This window comes from Ylistrum balloti, unplaced genomic scaffold, assembly GCF_031769215.1.
Source record: "Ylistrum balloti isolate Yb309-2 unplaced genomic scaffold, AGI_CSIRO_Ybal_v1 Utg370000, whole genome shotgun sequence".
NCBI lineage: Eukaryota > Metazoa > Mollusca > Bivalvia > Pectinida > Pectinidae > Ylistrum > Ylistrum balloti.
This window is the reverse complement of record NW_026782078.1, coordinates 1,365,265-1,390,332: the sequence shown is the minus strand read 5'-3', so window position 1 is coordinate 1,390,332 and position 25,068 is coordinate 1,365,265. Positions and strand designations below refer to the sequence as shown.

The window sequence follows — 25,068 nt, the reverse complement described above, 5'->3', positions numbered from 1 at the left end:
GGAAAGAACGAGGGCTTAATGTTTTTGTTCTGTCTAAAAACTATAAGCTTTATTTATTTGAAAACAATTGCGAAACAAGTTATTACAACCTTGCCCGTAACTATTGCACCGTGAGAGGTAGGGCTTTCATATTGGCATGTGTGGGTCCATTTGACAAGTCCTTTCTGGTGGTACCAAAATTTTGACCTTGTGACCTTGGCCGTGACCTTTGACTTACATTTGACAGTAAAAAAAAAATCATTACCACAATGAAGACATAAGTATTTCACAAAGTGTACATGTAATTAGCACATGCCTTACACAGTACAGAATTTTGTTGCAACTAGGAGCATAGTGTTTCATAAACACATCATGTTTCAAATACTTTTATACTGTAAATGTTTGACTGTTTCAGACGATCGAGGAGTGAGTATCGTAATAACTTTAAGGCTCCCAGCAATTTTGATTACATTAAGGGAGCATGGAGAGGAGCCAACCCACCACACCTACAGGCACCTGAGGTAGTCTATCACTGTATAACATAGGCTTCAAAATCCATTTTGTATTGTATTGTATTGTATGTAATTAAGCAATGTGACTAATTTTATTTCTCGGTCCACATATTAAATATGTTAGCATGCCTCTTTATAGTAAGGATGTGTGTGTGTTGTTAAGTATCAAAATCTGATACAAGTTAAAATTTTGTTATAAATTTTGAATTTCTCATGTATATCATGTATCATTTATAATAGTGTGCAAGTATTTAGCATAATGGTTTCAGTAGATGGTAATATGATTGTGTTGATAATTGATACAATCAGTATTTTGGTTAGGTCTGTATATTTTAAAATATTTTGAACTTGTCAGTATTTGGTACAGTGACATATGTAGAATTACACACCAGGTTTAAACTGGCTAGTTTTGAGGGAAGGTTCTGTTATTTTGACATGCTTTTATCATTTTAACAAAAGAATTTAGGGATTTTATTCAAGGATAATATTGTTTTATGTTATCAGTATGGGTTAGGTATATAACATTCATTAAGTGAGTTTTTCTCGTTCTCTGTATACAAGTACATACTTTTAAAGAGACGTAACACAACCATAAGAAATGATAGTGTGAGTTTCAGCATCATAATCAGAGAATAACTTTTATTTTGTTCTCCATTCAGACTTTTTACTTAAAAGCAGCAGACATTTGTATTGTAAACTGAGAGAGAGTGTTTCAGAAGGGAGATAACTCTTTTGTCCCTGAATGGAGAGAGATTTTGTTTGGTTATGTCATTTATACCCACAAATTTCTGCAGGAAATGAACTTACATCCTGTATATCCTGTATGTTAGATGTAATTTACAATTGATGTTGTCTTATCTACATGTATATATATTGTCTCAGGCCCTTAGTACATGCTATCATTTTGTATCTAGTAAGGTGATGCTCACTCGGCCTTAAGTAAATGTTAATATTTTTACATCCAGTATGACAATGTTTTATTCAGCCCTAAGTACATGTTAACATTTTGTATCCACCAAGATGATCCTCACTCATTACAAGTGCTATTTATATTCATTGGATGTTTCCAGTCCAAAGCTTACACGATATCCTAGCTAAACATAATACTTTGTATGTGTAAATGTTTTCCAGACCAGGCCTGACTCTATGAACATCCAGGCCTATTTTAATGTGTTGTCTCCGGCCCAATTAAGCTGAACAAACAGCTGAGTTATGCATGAGATGTAGCTCTGTATGATTTCAATGAACATATGTTTGTATTATCTCATGGCAATCTCACTTAACATCCTATTTATATTGGGCAATATTTCACTAAATGCTCTACTTGTTTCCAGCCTGCAGAAAACACAGAAGGTCCATCGCTGTCCAACTGGTTCGCAGAGGTAATAGAACTGAGGAGGAAGGCCCAGGAGTACCGCAAGAGGGCTCAAGGTACACACTTTTCTCGGGAACACGCCGTCCAGTTGATGGCCCAACAGGCTGAGGCCTGGGATGTCCAGTCTTCCGTCCGGAGTGGACATAGTACACTTTCTGCCTTGTCCCTAGAAACAGGTTCAGCAAGAAATGGAGCATCACGGTACGTCAGACATTGCTTCATTCATTACTGCTTTCATAGTGTTAATATTATCATTTTTTGGTAGTCAGCTCAATGAAAATCTAAATTTGCACATCCACATTGCTTCGTGAAACTTCATTTAGCACAATCATATATATTAGCACAATACTTTCAGCAGGAAAATGCTAAAATAAGATTAGGTCTAAAATATGTTTATCTACAGTACTTTACTGAAATCCATTTGGACAAAATTTGGAAAAGTGATATAATTATTGTCATATTTGGAAAATATATATAAAAAATCCAAATATGTTTCATTTCATTATTCTCATTAGTTTGACGGTCTGGGAATGATCTATAAAAAGGTCAGTTTGGTCAACTTTAGACTTTATAACAGTATTAACAACCTTTGTGGATAAAATTACCTATTCATGTCAAAACATTGACAAAATTGTATGGTTGTAGGTTGTTTAAACACAGTTCAGTTCCTCACTACATGAGTCCTTATCTAGTCAATGTCAGACGGACACCTCACACATTGGTTGTCTGAATTCTGTCAAAACGATCGGTTGTTTACCATTAATAAATACAAAGTTCAGCAGCTTTCTAACAATGCTGAGCTATCTGGTATATTAATTCTTCTGGTTGCCTGTTATACTCAATATCAGAATATACAGTAGCAAAGTTACGTATTACAGGTTTGTTTCTTTATCTGCAGATTTTGCCATTTAGGATTTTTTGAAACTGGAATGCCTTATTCTAGAATCTGACCTATTTTGCCATTGAAGAGTAAGAACTTAAGTTATATAATGTCTCTTTTTTACTTAAAAGTCAACAGTCCAATATCATGAAAATAGTGAAAATATGCACTGACAGTATTATGTGGTTTACTTGTTAAAACTAAAAACAAAACAGAAATCCTGCATCCTGCACTTTGTTTAATGTCTCTGGTAATTTGTAAGTAACAAATATCAATATAAACAAAAAGGTAGAGCCGGATTCAGTTCAAAGCATTGGGTTGGTCATCGGGACACTGTGCATTGGGTTGGTCATCGGGACACTGTGCATTGGGTTGGTCATCGGGACACTGTGCATTGGGTTGGTCATCGGGACACTGTGCATTGGGTTGGTCATCGGGACACTGTGCATTGGGTTGGTCATCGGGACACTGTGCATTGGGTTGGTCATCGGGACACTGTGCATTGGGTTGGTCATCGGGACACTGTGCATTGGGTTGGTCATCGGGACACTGTGCATTGGGTTGGTCATCGGGACACTGTGCATTGGGTTGGTCATCGGGACACTGTGCATTGGGTTGGTCATCGGGACACTGCATTGGGTTGGTCATCGGGACACTGTGCATTGGGTTGGTCATCGGGACACTGTGCATTGGGTTGGTCATCGGGACACTGTGCATTGGGTTGGTCATCGGGACACTGTGCATTGGGTTGGTCATCGGGACACTGCATTGGGTTGGTCATCGGGACACTGTGCATTGGGTTGGTCATCGGGACACTGTGCATTGGGTTGGTCATCGGGACACTGTGCATGGGGTATGGATACCAAAAGGTATGTAGGGCAATGAAGTGAAAAATTAAATACAGATTCATTTACAGCATACCCAAGTGGCATCACCACTTGGGTTTATTATATATTATATTACTCAAACGGTATCAGGTCACTGAAAATCAGTGATACCTGATTAAGTGAGAAGAATACACTACTTTATCCAGAAGAGGCCAAAAATCACACACCATTAAAATTGATGAAAGACCATTTTACTTGGTTGTAAGCAAACAAACACAGGATTGTCACATCCAGCTCCTGTTTCTCCCACCTCTACATATGTAAGGTATATGTGTCACATTCCACACCTGTTTTTCCCACCTCTACATATGTAAGGTATATGTGTCACATTCCACACCTGTTTTTCCCACCTCTACATATGTAAGGTATATGTGTCACATTCCACACCTGTTTTTCCCACCTCTACATATGTACGGTATATGTGTCACATTTGACTCCTGTTTTTCCCACCTCTACATATGTATGGTATATGTGTCACATTCCACACCTGTTTTTCCCACCTCTACATATGTATAGTATATGTGTCACATTTGACTCCTGTTTTTCCCACCTCTACATATGTAAGGTATATGTGTCACATTTGACTCCTGTTTTTCCCACCTCTTCATATGTATGGTATATGTGTCACATTCCACACCTGTTTTTCCCACCTCTACATATGTAAATATATGTGTCACATTTGACTCCTGTTTTTCCCACCTTTACATATGTATGGTATATGTGTCACATTCCACACCTGTTTTTCCCACCTCTACATATGTACGGTATATGTGTCACATTTGACTCCTGTTTTTCCCACCTCTACATATGTATGGTATATGTGTCACATTCCACACCTGTTTTTCCCACCTCTACATATGTAAGGTATATGTGTCACATTTGACTCCTGTTTTTCCCACCTCTACATATGTAAGGTATATGTGTCACAATCCACACCTGTTTTTCCCCATCTTTTCATGTGTGAGGTTGATGTGTCACATTTGACTCCTGCTATGTAAGGTATATGTGGTCCATGTTACATGGCTTTTACATTTCTGACTTTGATTTATTCAAATTCTCATAAATATGAAGTTCTTTTTCAAGTACAGTAAAACTCTACCTCCATTATTTGAATATATATGTGTGATCCTGACATTTTTTAGATCTGACCCAAAGGGTGACCTATAGCCATCGTGCTTCGTCCGTCGTCGTCCGCAGTGCGCCGTGCGTAAACTTTTCATTCAAACAACTTTTTCTCAAATACTAGAAGGTCTAGGGGGCTAATACTTGGCACAGAGGATACTGGCATGGAGCTCTACCAAGTTAGTTCAAATGAATGACCTTGACCCACTTTAAAGGTCACAGGGGTCAAATATGTTAAAATCTTTAAACAACTTCTTCTCATTAACCAAAAGGCTCAGAGTGTAGATATTGGGCCTGTGACATGCTGGGATGAAGTGCTACTAAGTTTGTTCAAATGAATGACCTCAACCCACTTTCTAGGTTTGGCTTGCTTTTTGTCAGATGACCGTTAAGGCCCATGGGCCTCTTGTTTTTATATTCCTTATTGTTGAATTTTCAGATACGCCTGATTTCTCAAACTCATTTTTATCCTGTCCTTTTAAGTTCACTGTATTTCTCCTGTTGCCCTGCTTACAGTTTATTTACCTGTTGTACACATAGCAATATCTGACTTGGCATATCAGTTGTGATTACTCTTGCCTATCCATACAGGTGTCTGACAAACAGATATCCTGTTAATTAATGTAAGCATGGACACCTACACCATCGAGTACATAACTTGATTGTTTTATCAAAAAATTACTTTAAAATTACATTTTGGGTCGACATAGAAAATCAATTTCTGTTAAAACAGGAGTTTTATTTTTGTAAAACCAATATACTTAATGGCATGTATTTGTGAGATGAGATGGATGAAATAGACAGTTCACCATGTACCTCAGTTTTTTAGCAGATGTGGTTAATTATCTGTACATGTAACAACATGGAATCAACATTTATGTTTATTGTTTGAATTTGTTTAAATAAGACGATACAAAAATACTTCAGTATTTATTATTGTCAGCGATGTGGGTTCTGCATGTTATGTTTTGCTGTACTGGATGTGAAAATGACAAATGTTTTGCTTTTCTACTCAGTGAAATTCTGAAAATTGAAAATACAGATCAGTAAAAACTTCAACACAGTCATAAATAGGGACTTATCTAAAAATAAGATATTGAAGAGGTTATTCATGGACACTAGGGGTTCATATGGACACTGGGGGTTCATGGACACAAGAGGTTCATGGACACTAGGGGTTCATATGGACACTGGAGGTTCATGGACACTGGAGGTTCATGGACACTAGGGGTTCATATGGACACTGGAGGTTCATGGACACTAGGGGTTCATATGGACACTGGGGGTTCATGGATACTGGGGGTTCATATGGACACTGGGGGTTCATGGACACAAGAGGTTCATGGACACTAGGGGTTCATATGGACACTGGGGGTTCATGGACACAAGAGGTTCATGGACACTAGGGGTTCATATGGACACTGGAGGTTCATGGACACTAGGGGTTCATATGGACACTGGGGGTTCATGGACACTGGAGGTTCATGGACACTAGGGGTTCATATGGACACTGGGGGTTCATATGGACACTGGAGGTTCATGGACACTAGACACTGGGGGTTCATGGACACTAGGGGTTCATGGATACTAGAGGTTCATGGACACTAGGGGTTCATATGGACACTGGGGGTTCATGAACACTGGAGGTTCATGGACACTAGGGGTTCATATGGACACTGGGGGTTCATATGGACACTGGAGGTTCATGGACACTAGGGGTTCATATGGACACTGGGGGTTCATGGATACTAGGGGTTCATATGGACACTGGGGGTTCATGGACACAAGAGGTTCATGGACACTAGGTGTTCATATGGACACTGGGGGTTCATATGGACACTGGAGGTTCATGGACACTAGGGGTTCATATGGACACTGGGGGTTCATGGACACTGGGGGTTCATATGGACACTGGGGGTTCATGGACACAAGAGGTTCATGGACACTAGGGGTTCATATGGACACTGGAGGTTCATGGACACTGGAGGTTCATGGACACTAGGGGTTCATATGGACACTGGAGGTTCATGGACACTGGGGGTTCATGGACACAAGAGGTTCATGGACACTAGGGGTTCATATGGACACTGGAGGTTCATGGACACTGGGGGTTCATGGACACAAGAGGTTCATGGACACTAGGGGTTCATATGGATACTGGAGGTTCATATGGACACTGGGGGTTCATGGACACTGGAGGTTCATGGACACTGGAGGTTCATGGACACTAGGGGTTCATATGGACACTGGGGGTTCATGGATACTGGGGGTTCATGGACACAAGGGGTTCATGGACACTAGGGGTTCATGGATACTAGGGGTTCATATGGACACTGGGGGTTCATGGACACTGGGGGTTCATATGGACACTGGGGGTTCATGGACACTAGAGGTTCATGGACACTAGAGCTTCATGGACACTAGAGGTTCATGGACACTAGGGGTTCATGGATACTGGGGGTTCATGGACACTGGGGGTTCATGGATACTAGGGGTTCATATGGACACTAGGGGTTCATCGACACTGGGAGGTCATGATACTAGGGGTTCATATGGACACTGAGGGTTCACTGACTTTGGGTGTTCATGGACACTGAGAGTTCACTGACACTGGGCATTCACTGACACTGAGGGTTCACTGACAGTGGGTGTTCATGGACACTGAGGGTTACCAGACACTGGGCATTTACGGACACTGAGGTTTCACTGACACTGGGTGTTCATGGACACTGAGGGTTCACTGACACTGGGTGTTCATGGACACTGAGGGTTCACTGACACTGGGTGTTCATGGATGATTGCTCACATGGTATATATTACTGTAGTTCAGTCAGTATAAAGTTGAATAAATTAAATCTCTATTTAAAATATAACGAATGATAATAGATGGAAAAATTTTCATGAAAGCTGACATGTGTGTTGGATTCACTGCACTGCTCATCGGAAAAAATGAAAATATGTATATTCAAATATATCTTGCAATGATGTAGTATGAAATAGCATTTTTTAAGTCCTTATGTTACAGGGCAATCAAATTTTCCTTGTGATTGTTCCAAATGTAATTCTTGACTTGTTTTTCCTTACGATCAATACACACTAGGTGATCATTGTTGGTCAAAGTTATGCCACCGAGGTCAGAGGTCAGGGTCCTACTGACCAGTAAGTGGCTGTTTTTGCCTTTGTGTTCCTCTTCTCCTGTTGCGGTCTTGTAAGTGTATCCATTTAATTTAGGTGGACAACACATCACTAAATGGTCACACTGTAAATCCACTTGTAACACAAAGCCTTCGGAATCGACTGCAATGTTCCCCAAGCTGTGATTATCTCCCTTTGCTACCACACAACTAGAAGTACCACTCTTAGAATAAACATGTACACGACTCTCATCTTTACTCAGTTCATTTACACAGATATTCCCATTATTTGCGACACAAATATAATGAGGACGACATAGTACTTCCCTTGATCCAAAAACTCCTAAACTCTTGATAAGTTTACCATCGCAGTTGTAACAGAGTATTCTCCCCTTAGCCCTATCAGTGATGTAAATTTTGTCTGACTGGTCAACACAAACACCATATGGTTCATACAGAGGCCTCCCTTCAATGGTCACTGTAGATTTACCTTTCCAGTCTGCTATGATAACCCGACAGCCTGCTGGCTGGGTGTATACTATACGTTTAGATGAGAGCCAGGCTACATCCTGCGGCCGATATTTAGCTAGATCTAGAAACATGTAAAACATCCTCTTTGGGATGGTGCTGAAGTGACTTAGATACTGTCCTGTACTGCTGTAGATTACCACAAAACAACTGTCAGTGTCACTGACCACAAATTCTCCGCTCAAAGACACACTAACACATGTGGGACAAAGAAGACGTTCTCCCACTGGACCAAGCAGGTCAAAAGTCATAACTGGACCACAGGGGTCAGGCAGGGTGCTGGAATCAGGCTGATCATCGTTTTCTAGTGCACCTGTACTGGAGTTGTACTGAAAATTGTTTCCTAGTATAGCTGAAGAGTTGTCGGACTGGACATCGTTTCCTAGTACACTTGTGCTATTTTCAGACTGGACACCATTTTCATGCACACGTGAGCTGATGTTTGACTGGACATCGTTTTCGTGCATACCTGTACTGGTGTTTGACTGGACATCATTTTCATGCACACCTGTACCAGTGTTTGACTGGACATCCTTTCCTAGTACACATGTACCAGTCTGGGACTGGACAGTGGTCAGATAGGAATCATTATGACATAACATACCTGTGCTGCAGTGAAAACTTAGAATTACTATAAAAATGTTCCTTATGTCAGGGTTGGACGGCTATGTAGATTTGTTCCAGCTAGTTCAGGGTTGGACGGCTGTGTAGATTTGTTCCAGCTAGTTCAGGGTTGGACGGCTATGTAGATTTGTTCCAGCTAGTTCAGGGTTGGACGGCTGTGTAGATTTGTTCCAGCTAGTTCTCAACTGTTAGCACAATCTCTTTCATGTTACCCGTGCTCTTCAAAGTGCAGTTTTTTTAAATCATCTGCGATTTTAGAAAATCACGATGCTGTCTAAAATTAATCCAAACCAAGCTGTTTAAGATGTTGTCGTTAGTTGAATGCAAACACAATTTCAGTATAGGCTTTTCCAATTGTATCACTGTTACTCTCCTGGAGATTCCACAAGATGCATTCATGTCACAACTGAGAAATTTCCTTCAGCATTCAGTCATCACTGAACCTGGTTTCCAGAGTGATTAAGACAGTGTCTGACACCAACCTTTTGTTTCTATCAGTGTTTTGTTTAGCTGATCTCTCACTCCTTGTATGTTATGCGACCGATGATAAGTACACGTTGTCTGTGTAGTGATGGTAGACAGGAGGAAGTGGTATACACCCACAGTTGTTTCCTGGTCCTGGCTATCTCTTCTGTACACTAAGTCTGATTCACATGTTAACAGATTACCTTGTTTGTGTGTATGATTGTGAAGAGAAACTTAACTTATTGTGTCTAAAACTGAGGTCATGTGTATTTATACAATAATCATCTCACAATAAAATAGATTTATTTCCATGATCACCACTCTTTAACAGCTGTTTTCTTGGACTGTGTGTATCCTTAAGAATATTTTTGATATTTCCAATCTGTTTCTGTATGATGGTTTTCCTTTGATAATTAACAGGTCTCAATATTGCTGTTCTGGTTTGGACAATTTACTATATCCTTTAACATTTTCTTTATCGTAGACAGCATTCCTGTATCCGAAAATGTTTTCCTCTATCTTTTGACTTTTTTTCTGTATCCTTTGTTTTTTTGTCTTTTATCTTCAGATGCTTTTTTTAATCATAAGATCTGTAGAGGTTTTCCTGTATCAGTAGAGGTTTTCCTGTATCAGTAGATGTTTTCCTATATCTGTAAAGATTTTCCTGTATCTGTAGACGTTTTCTTATATATGTAGAGGTTTTCCTGTATCTGTAGATGTTTACTGTATCTGTAGAGGTTTTCCTGTAACTGTAGATGTTTACTGTATCTGTAGAGGTTTTCCTGTGTCTGTAGAGGTTTTCCTGTATCTGTAGAGGTTTTCCTGTGTCTGTAGAGGTTTTCCTGTAACAGTAGAGGTTTTCCTGTATCTGTAGAGGTTTTCCTGTATCAGTAGAGGTTTTCCTGTATCAGTAGATGTTTTCCTGTAACAGTAGAGGTTTTCCTGTGTCTGTAGAGGTTTTCCTGTGTCAGTAGAGGTTTTCCTGTATATGTAGAGGTTTTCCTGTAACAGTAGAGGTTTTCCTGTATCTGTAGAGGTTTTCCTGTAACAGTAGATGTTTACTGTATCTGTAGAGGTTTCCCTGTATCAGTAGATGTTTTCCTGTATCAATAGATGTTTACCGTATTTTTTGAGGTTTTCCTGTATCTGTAGATGTTTTCCTGTATCAATAGATGTTTACCGTATTTTTTGAGGTTTTCCTGTATCTGTAGATGTTTACCGTATTTTTTGAGGTTTTCCTGTATCTGTAGAGGTTTACCGTATTTTTTGAGGTTTTCCTGTATCTGTAGATGTTTACCGTATAAGTAAAGGTTTCTTAGATGAGTTCTGGAATCTTTAGTTTGTTGTCTATGCTGGTATGGACATAAACATTCCTGAAGTACATGTCCTCATGCTTTACCTAAAAAAACAAGAACATGTGATTCATCTTAGAGTTGACCCTATCTAGATCTGTAGACAGTGGCCTGAGGCCAGCTGTTACACCTGATGTAAGATACATGTATATATTGACAGTTGTGGATTAATAAATGTAACCTACCTATGTATATATCGAAGTCTATTATTTGTGACAAAAATCTCTGTAACGAGATTGAAGTTAATCTAGATAGTTTTAAAAAATAGTAAGGTTTTAGTAAAGCCAGACATACTGAAATGAAATTTCTGTCTCAGAGTAAAGGAATTCATCATATCTACAGAGATATAAATCATTTCTTTACCTATACTAATATATACAGTATATCTCTATATTTACCTATACTGATATACAGTACATCTCTGTATATTTACCTATACTTATATACAGTACATCTCTGTATATTTACCTATACTGATATACAGTACATCTCTGTATATTTACCTATACTGATATACATACTGATATACAGTACATCTCTGTATATTTACCTATACTGATATACAGTATATCTCTGTATATTTACCTATACTGATATACAGTACATCTCTGTATATTTACCTATACTGATATACAGTACATCTCTGTATATTTACCTCTACTGATATACAGTACATCTCTGTATATTTACCTCTACTGATATACGGTACATCTCTGTATATTTACCTATACTGATATACAGTACATCTCTATATTTACCTATACTGATATACAGTACATCTCTGTATATTTACCTATACTGATATACAGTACATCTCTGTATATTTACATATACTGATATACAGTACATCTCTGTATATTTACCTATACTGATATACAGTACATCTCTGTATATTTACATATACTGATATACAACAGTGTATATCAATATTTACCTATAGTGACAGTGTATCTCTATATTTACCTGTATTGACAATGTATCTCTATATTTACCTGTAGTGACAATGTATCTCTATATTTACCTGTAGTGACAGTGTATCTCTATATTTACCTGTATTGACAGTGTATCTCTATATTTAACTGTATTGACAGTGTATCTCTATATTTACCTGTAGTGACAGTATATCTCTATATTTACCTGTAGTGACAGTGCATCTCTGTATTTACCTGTAGTGACAGTGCATCTCTATATTTACCTGTAGTGACAGTATATCTCTATATTTACTTGTACAAATATTTCTCTATATTTACCCTGACTTTCATACAACATATCTATATATTTACCATGACTTACATACAACATATCTATATATTTACCCTGACTTACATACAACATATCTATGTATTTACCCTGACTTACATACAACATATCTATATATTTACCATGACTTCCATACAACATATCTATATATTTACCCTGACTTACATACAACATATCTATATATTTACCATGACTTACATACAACATATCTATATATTTACCATGACTTACATACAACATATCTATATATATTTACCATGACTTACATACAACATATCTATATATTTACCATGACTTCCATACAACATATCTATATATTTACCCTGACTTTCATACAACATATCTATGTATTTACCCTGACTTACATACAACATATCTATGTATTTAACATGACTTCCATACAACATATCTATATATTTACCCTGACTTACATACAACATATCTATATATTTATCATGACTTCCATACAACATATCTATATATTTACCCTGACTTTCATACAACATATATATGTATTTAACATGACTTCCATACAACATATCTATATATTTACCCTGACTTACATACAACATATCTATATATTTACCATGACTTCCATACAACATATCTATATATTTACCCTGACTTACATACAACATATCTATGTATTTACCCTGACTTACATACAACATATCTATATATTTACCATGACTTCCATACAACATATCTATATATTTACCCTGACTTTCATACAACATATCTATGTATTTACCCTGACTTACATACAACATATCTATGTATTTAACATGACTTCCATACAACATATCTATATATTTACCCTGACTTACATACAACATATTTAACCTGACTTACATACAACATATCTATATATTTACCCTGACTTACATACAACATATCTATATATTTACCATGACTTACATATAATGTAACTATATTTACCTGTAATGACATCCAATATTCCTCAATATTTACCTAGGTCGACATACAATGTATTTCTTTATCCATCTTTGCTGTCATACAAGATCTCTATATTTATTACTTGTATTGATATGAAATATATCTTTATTAACTAACATGCAGTTTATTTTGATATTTACCTGTACTGAATACAATATCTCTATGTTTGCCTTTTTACGACTACAAGATTTCTCTATTTATCCCTACGGTATCCTTTTTACTAATTATATGTGTTACGACATCAGTAACCATGGCTTAAAGGCTTACCATTAATATGACATAGCCTAGCCATCTGGCACTTTTTGTGAATCTTACCATTATTGTGGCTATTCCTAGTCAAATGGCATGTGCAGCATTAATAACTTACCATTGATATGGGCACACTAGTTGAAGTTGACTGAGAAGTTTAACATTAATTAACGTACTCTTGTCACCTGGTGCTTCTAGTACGCCAGTCAGAGAAAGACAATGACAGTGGGGATATTCTCTGATAAGCTTACCATTAGTACGGCATTCCTTACTTATCTGGTTTGTCTGGCTTGGTTATTAATGCTGTATAGATATGTTTACTTACCATTAGTATCTCACCTTGAGGTATTAGGTTTGTATAATTTCCAGCTTCAGATCTCCTTAATTAGCTCTCCCAAGTTACTGTGAGATATATCAAAGAGGTCACTAACCAGACACACAAATAACGGAATGTGTGACGTCGTAACACTCCGGCCACACTGATCATTTCATTCCTGGGAACCCAGTCTGTTCTTATACAGCTGTTATATTTTATATGGTGGGGATGCCGAGCCAGGTACACAATGTTCTGGTGTCTCGGTACTTTGGCTGGTTGCCTGTTGACCAGGTAATCAATAAATTGATGGGGAGTGCTGGTTCATGGATCATACCTGTTTGGTTACGTAATGTATGTAGAAGTAAATTGAATCACACAGCAGCAGAATTTCACACACCCATACTACTACAACAGTAGACATGTAAAATTGCTTTCACTTGTCTGTCAGAGCTGTTGTCTGTCTACAATTAAGATTAAAGATTGGTTGCTCCATGACAACAGTGCAGAGCTCACCTGTGTACAGGTACACTGTCTAACAGACTGATACGGCTGCTGTCTGCCTTTCTGTAGTAATAAGACTGATGTTGGGGTTAGATAAACATTTGGCAGCACACTGTCACCATCATAAATACTGTATTTATTCTGTAATAAGCCCAGGAAGCCAACACATAGATGTGACTAATAATCTGGTAGCAGATTTATTCCTTGTCAGTGACTTATTGTTGAGGGTAGTGTTATTCCTTGTCAGTGACTTATTGTTGGGGGTAGTGTTATTCCTTGTCAGTGACTTATTGTTGGGGGGTTGGATTATTCCTTGTCAGTGACGTATTGTTGGGGGGTGGGGTTATTCCTTGTCAGTGACTTATTGTTGGGGGGTTGGATTATTCCTTGTCAGTGACGTATTGTTGGGGGGTGGGGTTATTCCTTGTCAGTGACTTATTGTTGGGGGCAGTGTTATTCCTTGTCAGTGACTTATTGTTGGGGGTGTGGGGCTATTCCTTGTCAGTGACTTATTGTTGGGGGATGGGGTTATTTCATGTTAGTGATATAAAGTTTGTTATTCCTTGTCAGTGACTTATTGTTGGGGGGTTGGATTATTCCTTGTCAGTGACTTATTGTTGGGGGGTGGGGTTATTCCTTGTCAGTGACTTATTGTTGGGGGTAGTGTTATTCCTTGTCAGTGACTTATTGTTGGGGGTAGTGTTATTCCTTGTCAGTGACTTATTGTTGAGGGTAGTGTTATTCCTTGTCAGTGACTTATTGTTTGGGGGGTGGGGTTATTCCTTGTCAGTGACTTATTGTTGGGGGGTGGGGTTATTCCTTGTCAGTGACTTATTGTTTGGGGGGTGGGGTTATTCCTTGTCAGTGACTTATTGTTGGGGGGGTGGGTTATTTCATGTTAATGATATGAAGTTTGGGAGCAGTGTTATTCCTTGTCAGTGACTTAATGTGTAGGAGCATGGTTATTTCTTGTAGGTGACTTTAGGTCTTGGGACAGGGTTAGTTCTTGTAGGTGACGTAAGGTCTGGGGACAGGGTTAGTTCTTGTAGGTGACGTAAGGTCAGGGGACATGGTTATTTCATGTAATTCACATAAAAGTCTAGGGGGTTGGCTATTCCTTGTTACTGATCTGGCATAAATTTGTTTGTGAAATTAAAAAAAATATATGAGTCAGACTTTATTACCAAGAAATTTATTGGGATTATTGATGAAGATATAGCATTATCTGTCCATCTTTCTGTCCGTCTTTCTGTCCATCTTTCTGTCCATCTTTCTGTCCGTCTGTCAATCCGTCTTTTTCAAATCTGGAGCATAACTTTGCCCATGATGACTTTGCTCATAATGACGATAACCAACAAATAAAAGTAAGAGAAAGAAGAAATACACATTTCTCTAGCATATCAATTATAAATAAATAATTTTGTTTCAAGGACTGACACCCTTACATTGATTAGTTAACTGTAGTTATGATATTTAAACCGTAGTTATGATATTTAAACTGTGGTTATGATATTTAAACTGTAGTTATGATATTTAAACTGTAGTTATGATAGTTAAACTGTGGTTATGATATTTAAACCGTAGTTATGATATTTAAACTGTGGTTATGATATTTAAATGGTAGTTATGATATTTAAACTGTAGTTATGATAGTTAAACTGTAGTTATGATATTTAAACTGTGGTTATGATATTTATGATATTTAAACTGTGGTTATGATAGTTAAACTGTAGTTATGATATTTAAACTGTAGCTACAATATTTAAGAATCTAGACTACATGTGTAAGTGGACTTTGATCCAGAAGGTAAATCTGGTATACCAGTAAGTCTTGGTGATCCGCAGAGGTCACAGTGACACAGGGGCAGAGGTTATGACCTTTGACCTGGCCTCAGTGACACAGTTATTTGATAAATGATGGCAGAATGATACCTAGGTCAATAAGATGAGTGGTCTGCCTACTTTGTCCCTATGGTATGTGACTGACACCATTATACATATAGAACTAATATACACAGATAATGCGGTACTAAGGTACTCCATCTCCAGTTTCATTTAAGGGGTCATGTGGCCATATGTGATGAATGTTTAGAAATGCAGCCTCTTGTTAAAATATCAATCTAAACGGTTGATACATTTAGTTTGTTGATTGTAGATATGGTTACAAGCACAGTGATCGTCATTTTTTGAAAATATTGAAATCTTCGTAAGAGAAATATTAATTTTATCAAAGGAAAAATTGTTGTCCTATTTTGTGAGAATTTAGTTTATTTACTCGGTAATCACGACATTTTTTCTAAAACATCAAAATTTAATCTCCCAATTTATTTCCATTGCTATAAAGATTAAAGGAAACTTTTAACATAAATTAATTCTCACTCATCTTTTGACAATTTGATGCAAAATAAAATGTGGAAGAATTAAAGTTTGTTGTTTTAAAATATTTTACTGTGAATTTAGTAATCCTGGACAAAAATCTACATCTTTATGACGAGATAAAAAAAACCAGAAATAAAGGAAGTCTTTGGTGAATGGTTCTATATATAGAATGTCTAGTAAACATGAAGTGTGTATAAAATCTTAACACTTATTTATTTTCATATCATAGACACAAGTGATTTGTGTTACAGACGTGACTCAGCCAGGGCCACAATGGCATCAGATGAACAGGTACAGGAGCAGGACCTGGAGACAGAGGCAGGTGTCGCCAAATTGGCGTGGCAGGGTAACCAGGATGAAGATGAGAGGTAAGACATTAATTAGAAGTCAAAGGTTAACTTTTCTCTCTGTATAGTATGTCACAGCATATACTCAATATAAATTGTAAATTGTTTAGAGATGATGTGGAAATCACTTTATTGTGTACATTTTGTAATTAAGGAAGAAAAAAAGTAATTTGTCTGACAGGGAATACCAGGATATGCTTAATAAACTACAAAATTTACACAGGCTCCTTATTGTTTGACAACTTCTGTTGAGGGGGGGTTGTGAGGTTGGGAGGGTGGAGGTGGGGGGGTTGGGTGGTTATTAATGAAATAATTCCTTATTTTGTTATCGAAGACAAAATGGTCTTTCTCATCACTGAACAGCACATTTTCAGGACCAGATGTCATACTTAATCTTCAAATATAAAAACTTTGATAAAAAATATGTCACATTATTACAACATTCAAAAATACATTTTAATAACAAAAACTGATTTTCTGAAAGTCATAAACATCTAAAAGAAAATGGGAAAATTTGATTTGCTAGCCATCTACTTAGAGAAACCAGATCTCTCCCTAAGATTTGCAAACATAAGTTCAGAGTTCTAGGGTCAAGTTTAGGGTCATTGTTACTGCTTTTAAGAAAAACCGATTAGGCAGCGACCTTTTTTCCTGAGGGATTTTTATCAAACTTTACACTCCTGTGAAAGACTATAGTATATTGGAAAAGTTCGCATTTCGTGGGTTGCAATAAATGTAAATATGATATTTCTACATGTGAATTAGTATACAGAGATATATGCCATGTAACTGACTGATTGGGTAAGATTTTGACACACATCAGTATTGTATGATGTTTTGGTCAGTGTTATAGCACCCAGTACCAGCACAGTAGAAGAGACAGATGGTGGGCGTGTCCCAACCCCAAAATGGCAGCAGAAATTGAGCAGCAAGCGCTCTGGTGCCCGACATCACCTTGACCTGACCACACCTGCTGTGGGTGGGGCCATCCTGACATCACCACCTCAGAAGACACGCCCCAGAGGCAGGAAGGCTGTCTCAAGATCACAACCTATTTCTCTTCAAGGTGAATTTATTTTAACCTGTCACTAGATTCTATGTCAAGCTCATGCAAGGTGATATGTTGCTTTTAATGTTTACACACATGATAAACTTTCATAGTTATTTTTCCTGTTAGGTCGAAATATAGGTAAAATTGAAAAAAAAAAAAAAATTAAATTACATGTCTTTAAAAGGAAATGGTCGTTTTCCTTGTTACAAGAAAATGAAATCAATTTGGTGTTTTAAAGATGTTATTTACAAATTTGTTGTGTCATCTCGTTTCTGATAGATTTAGAAGATGATGATGCTGCACCTGTGGAGGAGGTTGTGAGGAAGCCAATCGCAGGACAGACATATACTAAGGTATGAGGCTTGTAAAACTGGCAGTAAGACATTTCACAGGAGTAGCTTTGAATTTATATACACAAGTGACGTGTCCTTTTCAACCTGTTTGATTTAAGGACAAAAATTGACAGAATTTTTTAACCCATTATGATATAATGTCTTTCAAAACCTGAAAGACTTGTGGAAAAGTCAGCAAGCAAATTATCATAATTTTAGAGAACTTTCAGTACGTTACATATTATAATTATGGATGGTGTAAAAATGTAGTCAAAAAAAAAAAAAGGAAAAAAAGCATCAGGAAAGAAGAATAATTGAAAGAAAAGAGATAATCTTCAAATCTTTATCAGACTGTGTGAAAACATTGTTTAAATTCTATTATAAGGTTTTTTATAATTAGCTGATTAAAAAGTTTTAATAGTTTACTTTTAATTGTGAGGGAAATAATATGATCAGTGCAAGTAATTGTGAAAAGAATTAGCAATTAATGGTACGACTTTATACTGAAAATGTTGATATCACTAGGGACAGTGTACAATTCAAGATCGTTTGTACAGATGAATTAAATTCTTGATTTCAGCCAGTGGATGTAAGCAAAGGACCAATAGACCCGACCCCAACATTCGGTATGCCATCACGCGACACACACTACCTACGTGATGATGACATGTCATGTGACCAGCCACTACAAACCAATTATGTACACAGTCCTCTCAAAAAACAAGGTACGTGGTTTCCTGATATTTTAACATATTATAAATAACAAAGTTTTCTTCTAACATTTAACATTGATGTGTATATTTTTAACTATGTTCATTAATTAACAATAGACAGAAAAACAGAATGTAAGCCCTCACATTCAATTGTTGTTCAGTAGAATTACCAACAAACAGCAGAGTTTAAACTCCTGTCTCTTAAGTTGAAGGTTATGTGTAGGTTACATGGTTTTAATAGAGGTTAAATACTGGCAAAATACGTGGGAAAAAAATTAGCAAATACCGAAAAGTTAATATGCTTTAGGATACATCTCAACACTTCAAGATGAAAATGTGAACAAAAGCAGCTCCAGAGATTGTTTGATCTGAACAGCCATTTCTGTGGTGTTGTTGTAGTAAACAATTCCTGGGGGATTAATATCCCTGCCACCATAAAGGAGGGGTTTGGCTCCACCTACAACCAACCTGCCCTATCGTATAGTGAGGCAAAGGGTAAGTCTACACCTTGTAAGTGTGTCAGATGTTGTGTGGCATGGTACTGCTATTGTATAGTCAGGTCAGGAGTAAGTCTACACCTTGTAAGTGTGTCAGATGTCGTGTGGCATGGTACTGCCATTGTATAGTCAGGTCAGGAGTAAGTCTACACCTTGTAAGTGTGTCAGATGTTGTGTGGCATGGTACTGCCATTGTATTGTCAGGCCAGGAGTAAGTCTACACCTTGTAAGTGTGTCAGATGTCGTGTGGCATGGTACTGCCATTGTATAGTCAGGCCAGGAGTAAGTCTACACCTTGTAAGTGTGTCAGATGTTGTGTGGCATGGTTCTGCCATTGTATAGTCAGGCCAGGAGTAAGTCTACACCTTGTAAAAGTGTCAGATGTCGTTTGGCATGGTACTGTCATTGTATAGTCAGGCCAGGAGTAAGTCTACACCTTGTAAGTGTGTCAGATGTCGTGTGGCATGGTACTGCTTGCATAGTGACCAATAGATGAGTTTTTAAAGATATTTTTTTCACTCAAAACTCACCAATCTCACCATCTACTATAAACTTATATTTTTCATTGCCTAGAGCTGTTTCTGTTGTAGTATTTTGTGGATTACATACTTGAGTAAATATATAGCTAGTAGACAGTCTATATTTGCTTCACATCTGCTTCACATAAATGTTTTCCTGTTTGATTAAAGATTTATTTTCAGATTTTTAATATTTGGTAGTTTTGATACAGCTTCATACTACCGTCATATCCAAAAACATTGTGTAGATCTTCAAGTCATTATTATTAAAAATCCTTTTAAATACAGAAATACGGCCACAAAGTTAACTTGAGTGTTTGTATAACAGTATAAATCATTTGTTTCTATCAAGTAAAATATTTCAGTTATTTTCATTTGTTTGGAATAAAAGTGCATTGACAAATTTGGTGATTTTGTGTGATGATGAAGATTTTATGACAAATTTTGTGTTTGACTATAAATTTGTTTTTTTACAATCTCATAGCTTTCATGTTTATAAAGGCTTCTTAAGTTCAACAACTGTGAATGTATCTATTTATGAATTAAAACTAAATGTGACCTGCAGCCATTTTGATATAACTGGGCGATACATAGGTATATTTCTGTACAGTTTTATATACTACTAAATGGTGTATTGATGGTACATTGTATATAGGCTAATGCAGCACAGAATGTAAATATTTACATATAAATATAGTTTTTCTGAGAATTTGTTTCACCGTGAAAATGTTTTCACTTGGTATTTAATTTCACGATATCTTTGCCGACTGTGATTACAGTGTAATTAAACACAGCATGGATACCACCAACTATACTGGGAGTTAAAACTAGTATAGACAAGTATCATCTATACTGTAGGGGGCTATCATATAGACATGTACTTGTTATCAATATAAAGCTTGAGGTGACCTGAGATACATCATACTAGTGATGTTTCCTAGAGTCTGTGAAGTATCTAAGTGGTAGAAACTGATGTTTCCTAGAGTCTGTGAAATATCTGAGTGGTAGAAACTGATGTTTCCTAGAGTCTGTGAAATATCTGAGTGGTAGAAATTGATGTTTCCTAGAGTCTGTGAAGTATCTGAGTGTAAGAAATTGATGATTGTAAACTCTCGGGACACAACTACCACATTTATCACATGCCAGTAGTTTTAAAAGTTCCTGGAGATTTCTGGATGTAGTGTTTGAGGGTTAATGGAAATAGTCTCAGAATTATAAGATTATTTCTAGCTTTAGGTTATATTTCATTCTGTTTTTTAGGTTTTGATCTTAATAATTATAAAACATTATCGATCACATTTTGTTTACTTTCAGATGTTGATGATGATGTCCTATCGGTCTCGGCACGATCTGTCGCCTCCAGCTGTTCTTTAGCATCGGAGACGCTGGAACGGGCCAGGAAACGCAAGGAAGAATTCTGGGGAAAGCCTGGTGTTGCTGCTCATTAAGGAGACATGTCCTTGGTTTCTATAGCAACCCATAGTACATGTACTAGATAGTTTCTGCTAGCGACCAATTGAAATATTCTTGAATCTCCGAATCTCGCCTTCTATTTTCATATATCTATTTAATGTTTGAATGTATCTAGAATGCTTGAGATTGTTTAAACAATTAGAATATGTATGAACACGTTGATATGTTTTGTACAAGATAAATTTTACATTATCATTCCGTCCAGAGAGAGATAAAACTTTATAGGAAAATAGATAAGCTTGTGTGTGCTTTGTTATTGGATTTTTTTTATGTTTTAGTCAATAACATTGTTATTTTGATTCGGAATCTTAGACATCATGAACTAGTTCAACGAACAGTGGAGGTCCGTTTTTCATGTTATGTTGATATAAAATTCAAATATGCGGAGCGCATGAGGTTTGTTTACATGTTACCATGCATTATCCTGGTATTAGAAAAGAAATTTTTAAGTCATGTTTTGACCATAAAGAAAAATTATAGAACGATTCTTGTTTAACGTGTATGTTCTGTTAACTGTTTCTGATATTTTAGTCTGTCGTTTACATCAAGTTGTTCAGTGAAGATTTTATCTATTGATGAATCCAAACATTTGGAAAGAATTTAATTTTGTTTAATAAATTTTACTACAAGCTCAAGTGCTCTGAATCAACAGATATTGTCAATCATCTGTTTACCTCACTGTATTAGTATTCAAATCAGCTGTTGTCAGATAAATAGATAAAATACGCCGGTATAGGATGATCATGCTGGATTTTAACTCACATACTCAGGTTTAGATTGATCATATATATACTTAAAGAACATATCATGTGCACATCTCAAAAATTTAAAAAAATCAACATCTTTTTTATGTACAAAAAGTACATATCCATTTTGTGCATGAAAAGACCATCATATGGTATGTACAATTCATTATGTATGTGAATTACATCTTATAATGAAAGTGTTATGTGCCTAAATTGCCTTACATGGTGTATGTTTCAGGTAATATATGGGAACATATTTGTGTGTGAAAAGAAAACTGTTTATGTTATTTAAACAAACCTTTATTATAAAAAATTTATAAAGAAATGTCTGGACACCGTTGAAATGGGATTAAGAGATATATAAAGTATTGGTTGGTATTTGAGATGGGATTAAGAGATATATAAAGTATTGGTTGGTATTTGAGATGGGATTAAGAGATATATAAATTATTGGTTGGTATTTAGTTAAGATGATTGGGAAGATGACTACTGAACCAGTATGTGTAGGATTAATTCACAGTGAAGTTTTTACTAAGTTATCATATCATTGATTCTGTTATATTTGTACGTTGTTCACAACCTGTGAGAGATTTCTAAATACATCAGGATCACAGCAATGTTATACAATAAGATAGACACTGCCGGTAAACTTCCTAACCTGGACACTGTCTAGAATGAATACTGTCTAACCAGGGCACTGTCTAAAATGAATACTGTCTAACCAGGGCACTGTCTAGAATGAATACTGTCTAACCAGGGCACTGTCTAGAATGAATACTGTCTAACCAGGGCACTGTCTAGAATGAATACTGTCTAACCTGGACACTGTCTAGAATGAATACTGTCTAACCTGGACACTGTCTAGAATGAATACTGTCTAACCTGGACACTGTCTTGACTGAATACTGTCTAACCAGGACACTGTCTAGACTGAATACTGTCTAACCTGGACACTGACTTGACTGAATACTGTCTAACCTGGACACTGTCTTGGCTGAATACTGTCTAACCTGGACACTGTCTTGATTGAATACTGTCTAACCTGGACACTGTCTTGACTGAATACTGTCTAACCTGGACACTGTCTTGACTGAATACTGTCTTACCTAGACACTGACTTGACTGAATACTGTCTTGACTGAATACTGTCTTGACTGAATACTGTCTAACCTGGATACTGTCTAGAATGAATACTGTCTAACCTGGACACTGTCTAGACTGAATACTGTCTAACCCGGATACTGTCTTGACTGAATACTGTCCAACCTGGACACTGTCATGACTGAATACTGTCTAACCTGGACACTGTCTTGACTGAATACTGTCTAACCTGGACACTGTCTTGACTGAATACTGTCTAACCTGGACACTGTCTTGACTGAATACTGTCTTACCTAGACACTGACTTGACTGAATACTGTCTAACCTGGACACTGACTTGACTGAATACTGTCTAACCTGGACACTGACTTGACTGAATACTGTCTTGACTGAATACTGTCTAACCCGGATACTGTCTTGACTGAATACTGTCTTACCTAGACACTGTCTTGACTGAATATTGTCTAACCTGGACACTGTCTTGACTGAATACTGTCTAACCTGGACACTGACTTGACTGAATACTGTCTAACCTGGACACTGACTTGACTGAATACTGTCTTGACTGAATACTGTCTAACCCGGATACTGTCTTGACTGAATACTGTCTTACCTAGACACTGTCTTGACTGAATACACTCTAACCTGGACACTGTCTTGACTGAATACTGTCTAACCTGGACACTGTCTTGACTGAATACTGTCTAACCCGGATACTGTCTTGCCTGAATACTGTCTTACCTAGACACTGTCTTGACTGAATACTGTCTAACCTGGACACTGTCTTGACTGAATACTGTCTAACCTGGACACTGACTTGACTGAATACTGTCTAACCTGGACACTGTCATGACTGAATACTGTCTAACCTGGACACTGACTTGACTGAATACTGTCTAACCTGGACACTGTCATGACTGAATACTGTCTAACCTGGACACTGACTTGACTGAATACTGTCTAACCTGGACACTGACTTGACTGAATACTGTCTTACCTAGACACTGTCTTGACTGAATACTGTCTAACCTGGACACTGACTTGACTGAATACTGTCTAACCTGGACACTGTCTTGACTGAATACTGTCTAACCTGGACACTGCTGTAAAAGACATTGTTTGGTGTAATATCTAATTTATCAGTATATAAGACCTAGAGGTCTGCTTTTCTGTCAGAATAATTGTCTAATCTGACCCTACTGAAACTGACATTGTATATCTAACAACACCAGAGTATTACACCTAAATGTCTCCTGTCTGTGATATAGTTAGGAATTTTATCAGCTGTATATTGTAAGGAGAGTGTTGTTACATAATTAGTGATATAGATAGAAACATTTTAAAGTGAAAATTAACATGTATTCCTTTATTCTTTATTTAATTGTATATTTTGATGGAAAAGGTTTTTATTTTGATAAAAATCATGGTTATGATTAACATTAGAAATCTGTGTTGTGTTATCATTGGTTTGTTTATATAATATCATATAAAGTGAAAATCTCATTTCATTCCCAATTCTAAAAGCATGATTCAAGAAATACAATGTTGAGCTGATTTTGTAGAGAAAGGGAAAGTTATTCACTTCATGAGATGACACAAATAAAAGTAAAAACAATTGCAAAACAATATGGAGTGCTAAATTATGTAATTATCCTGAAGGGGAGGAACATTTTTCATCATTCACAAACAAACACCTACCACTCGGATGAATAAGATAATAAGGTTGTCGAGCAATGTTAGCTATACGTACCCTAATTATCTGAGTGTAGGG

General features: G+C 36.9%; 2 protein-coding genes across 2 annotated transcripts in view; one reads left to right on the top strand and one right to left on the bottom strand.

The window, feature by feature from the left end:
- The window catches only part of LOC132548060 (nuclear protein MDM1-like), a 34,941-nt gene extending 13,423 nt beyond the window's left edge, over positions 1-21,518 (top strand). The window contains exons 9-16 of the mRNA XM_060211885.1: positions 395-500; positions 1,826-2,067; positions 16,771-16,887; positions 17,712-17,932; positions 18,197-18,270; positions 18,830-18,974; positions 19,362-19,457; positions 21,292-21,518. Of these exons, the coding sequence (XP_060067868.1) occupies positions 395-500; positions 1,826-2,067; positions 16,771-16,887; positions 17,712-17,932; positions 18,197-18,270; positions 18,830-18,974; positions 19,362-19,457; positions 21,292-21,425 (1,135 nt within the window). The 3' untranslated portion in view covers positions 21,426-21,518. The remainder of the gene's footprint in view (positions 1-394; positions 501-1,825; positions 2,068-16,770; positions 16,888-17,711; positions 17,933-18,196; positions 18,271-18,829; positions 18,975-19,361; positions 19,458-21,291) is intronic.
- LOC132548059 (uncharacterized) lies at positions 7,288-9,071 on the bottom strand. Its single transcript, XM_060211884.1, has one exon. It carries the CDS (start codon positions 9,017-9,019, stop codon positions 7,775-7,777), a length of 1,245 nt encoding a protein of 414 aa, XP_060067867.1. The 5' UTR covers positions 9,020-9,071; the 3' UTR covers positions 7,288-7,774.
- Positions 21,519-25,068: the final 3,550 nt, after the last annotated feature.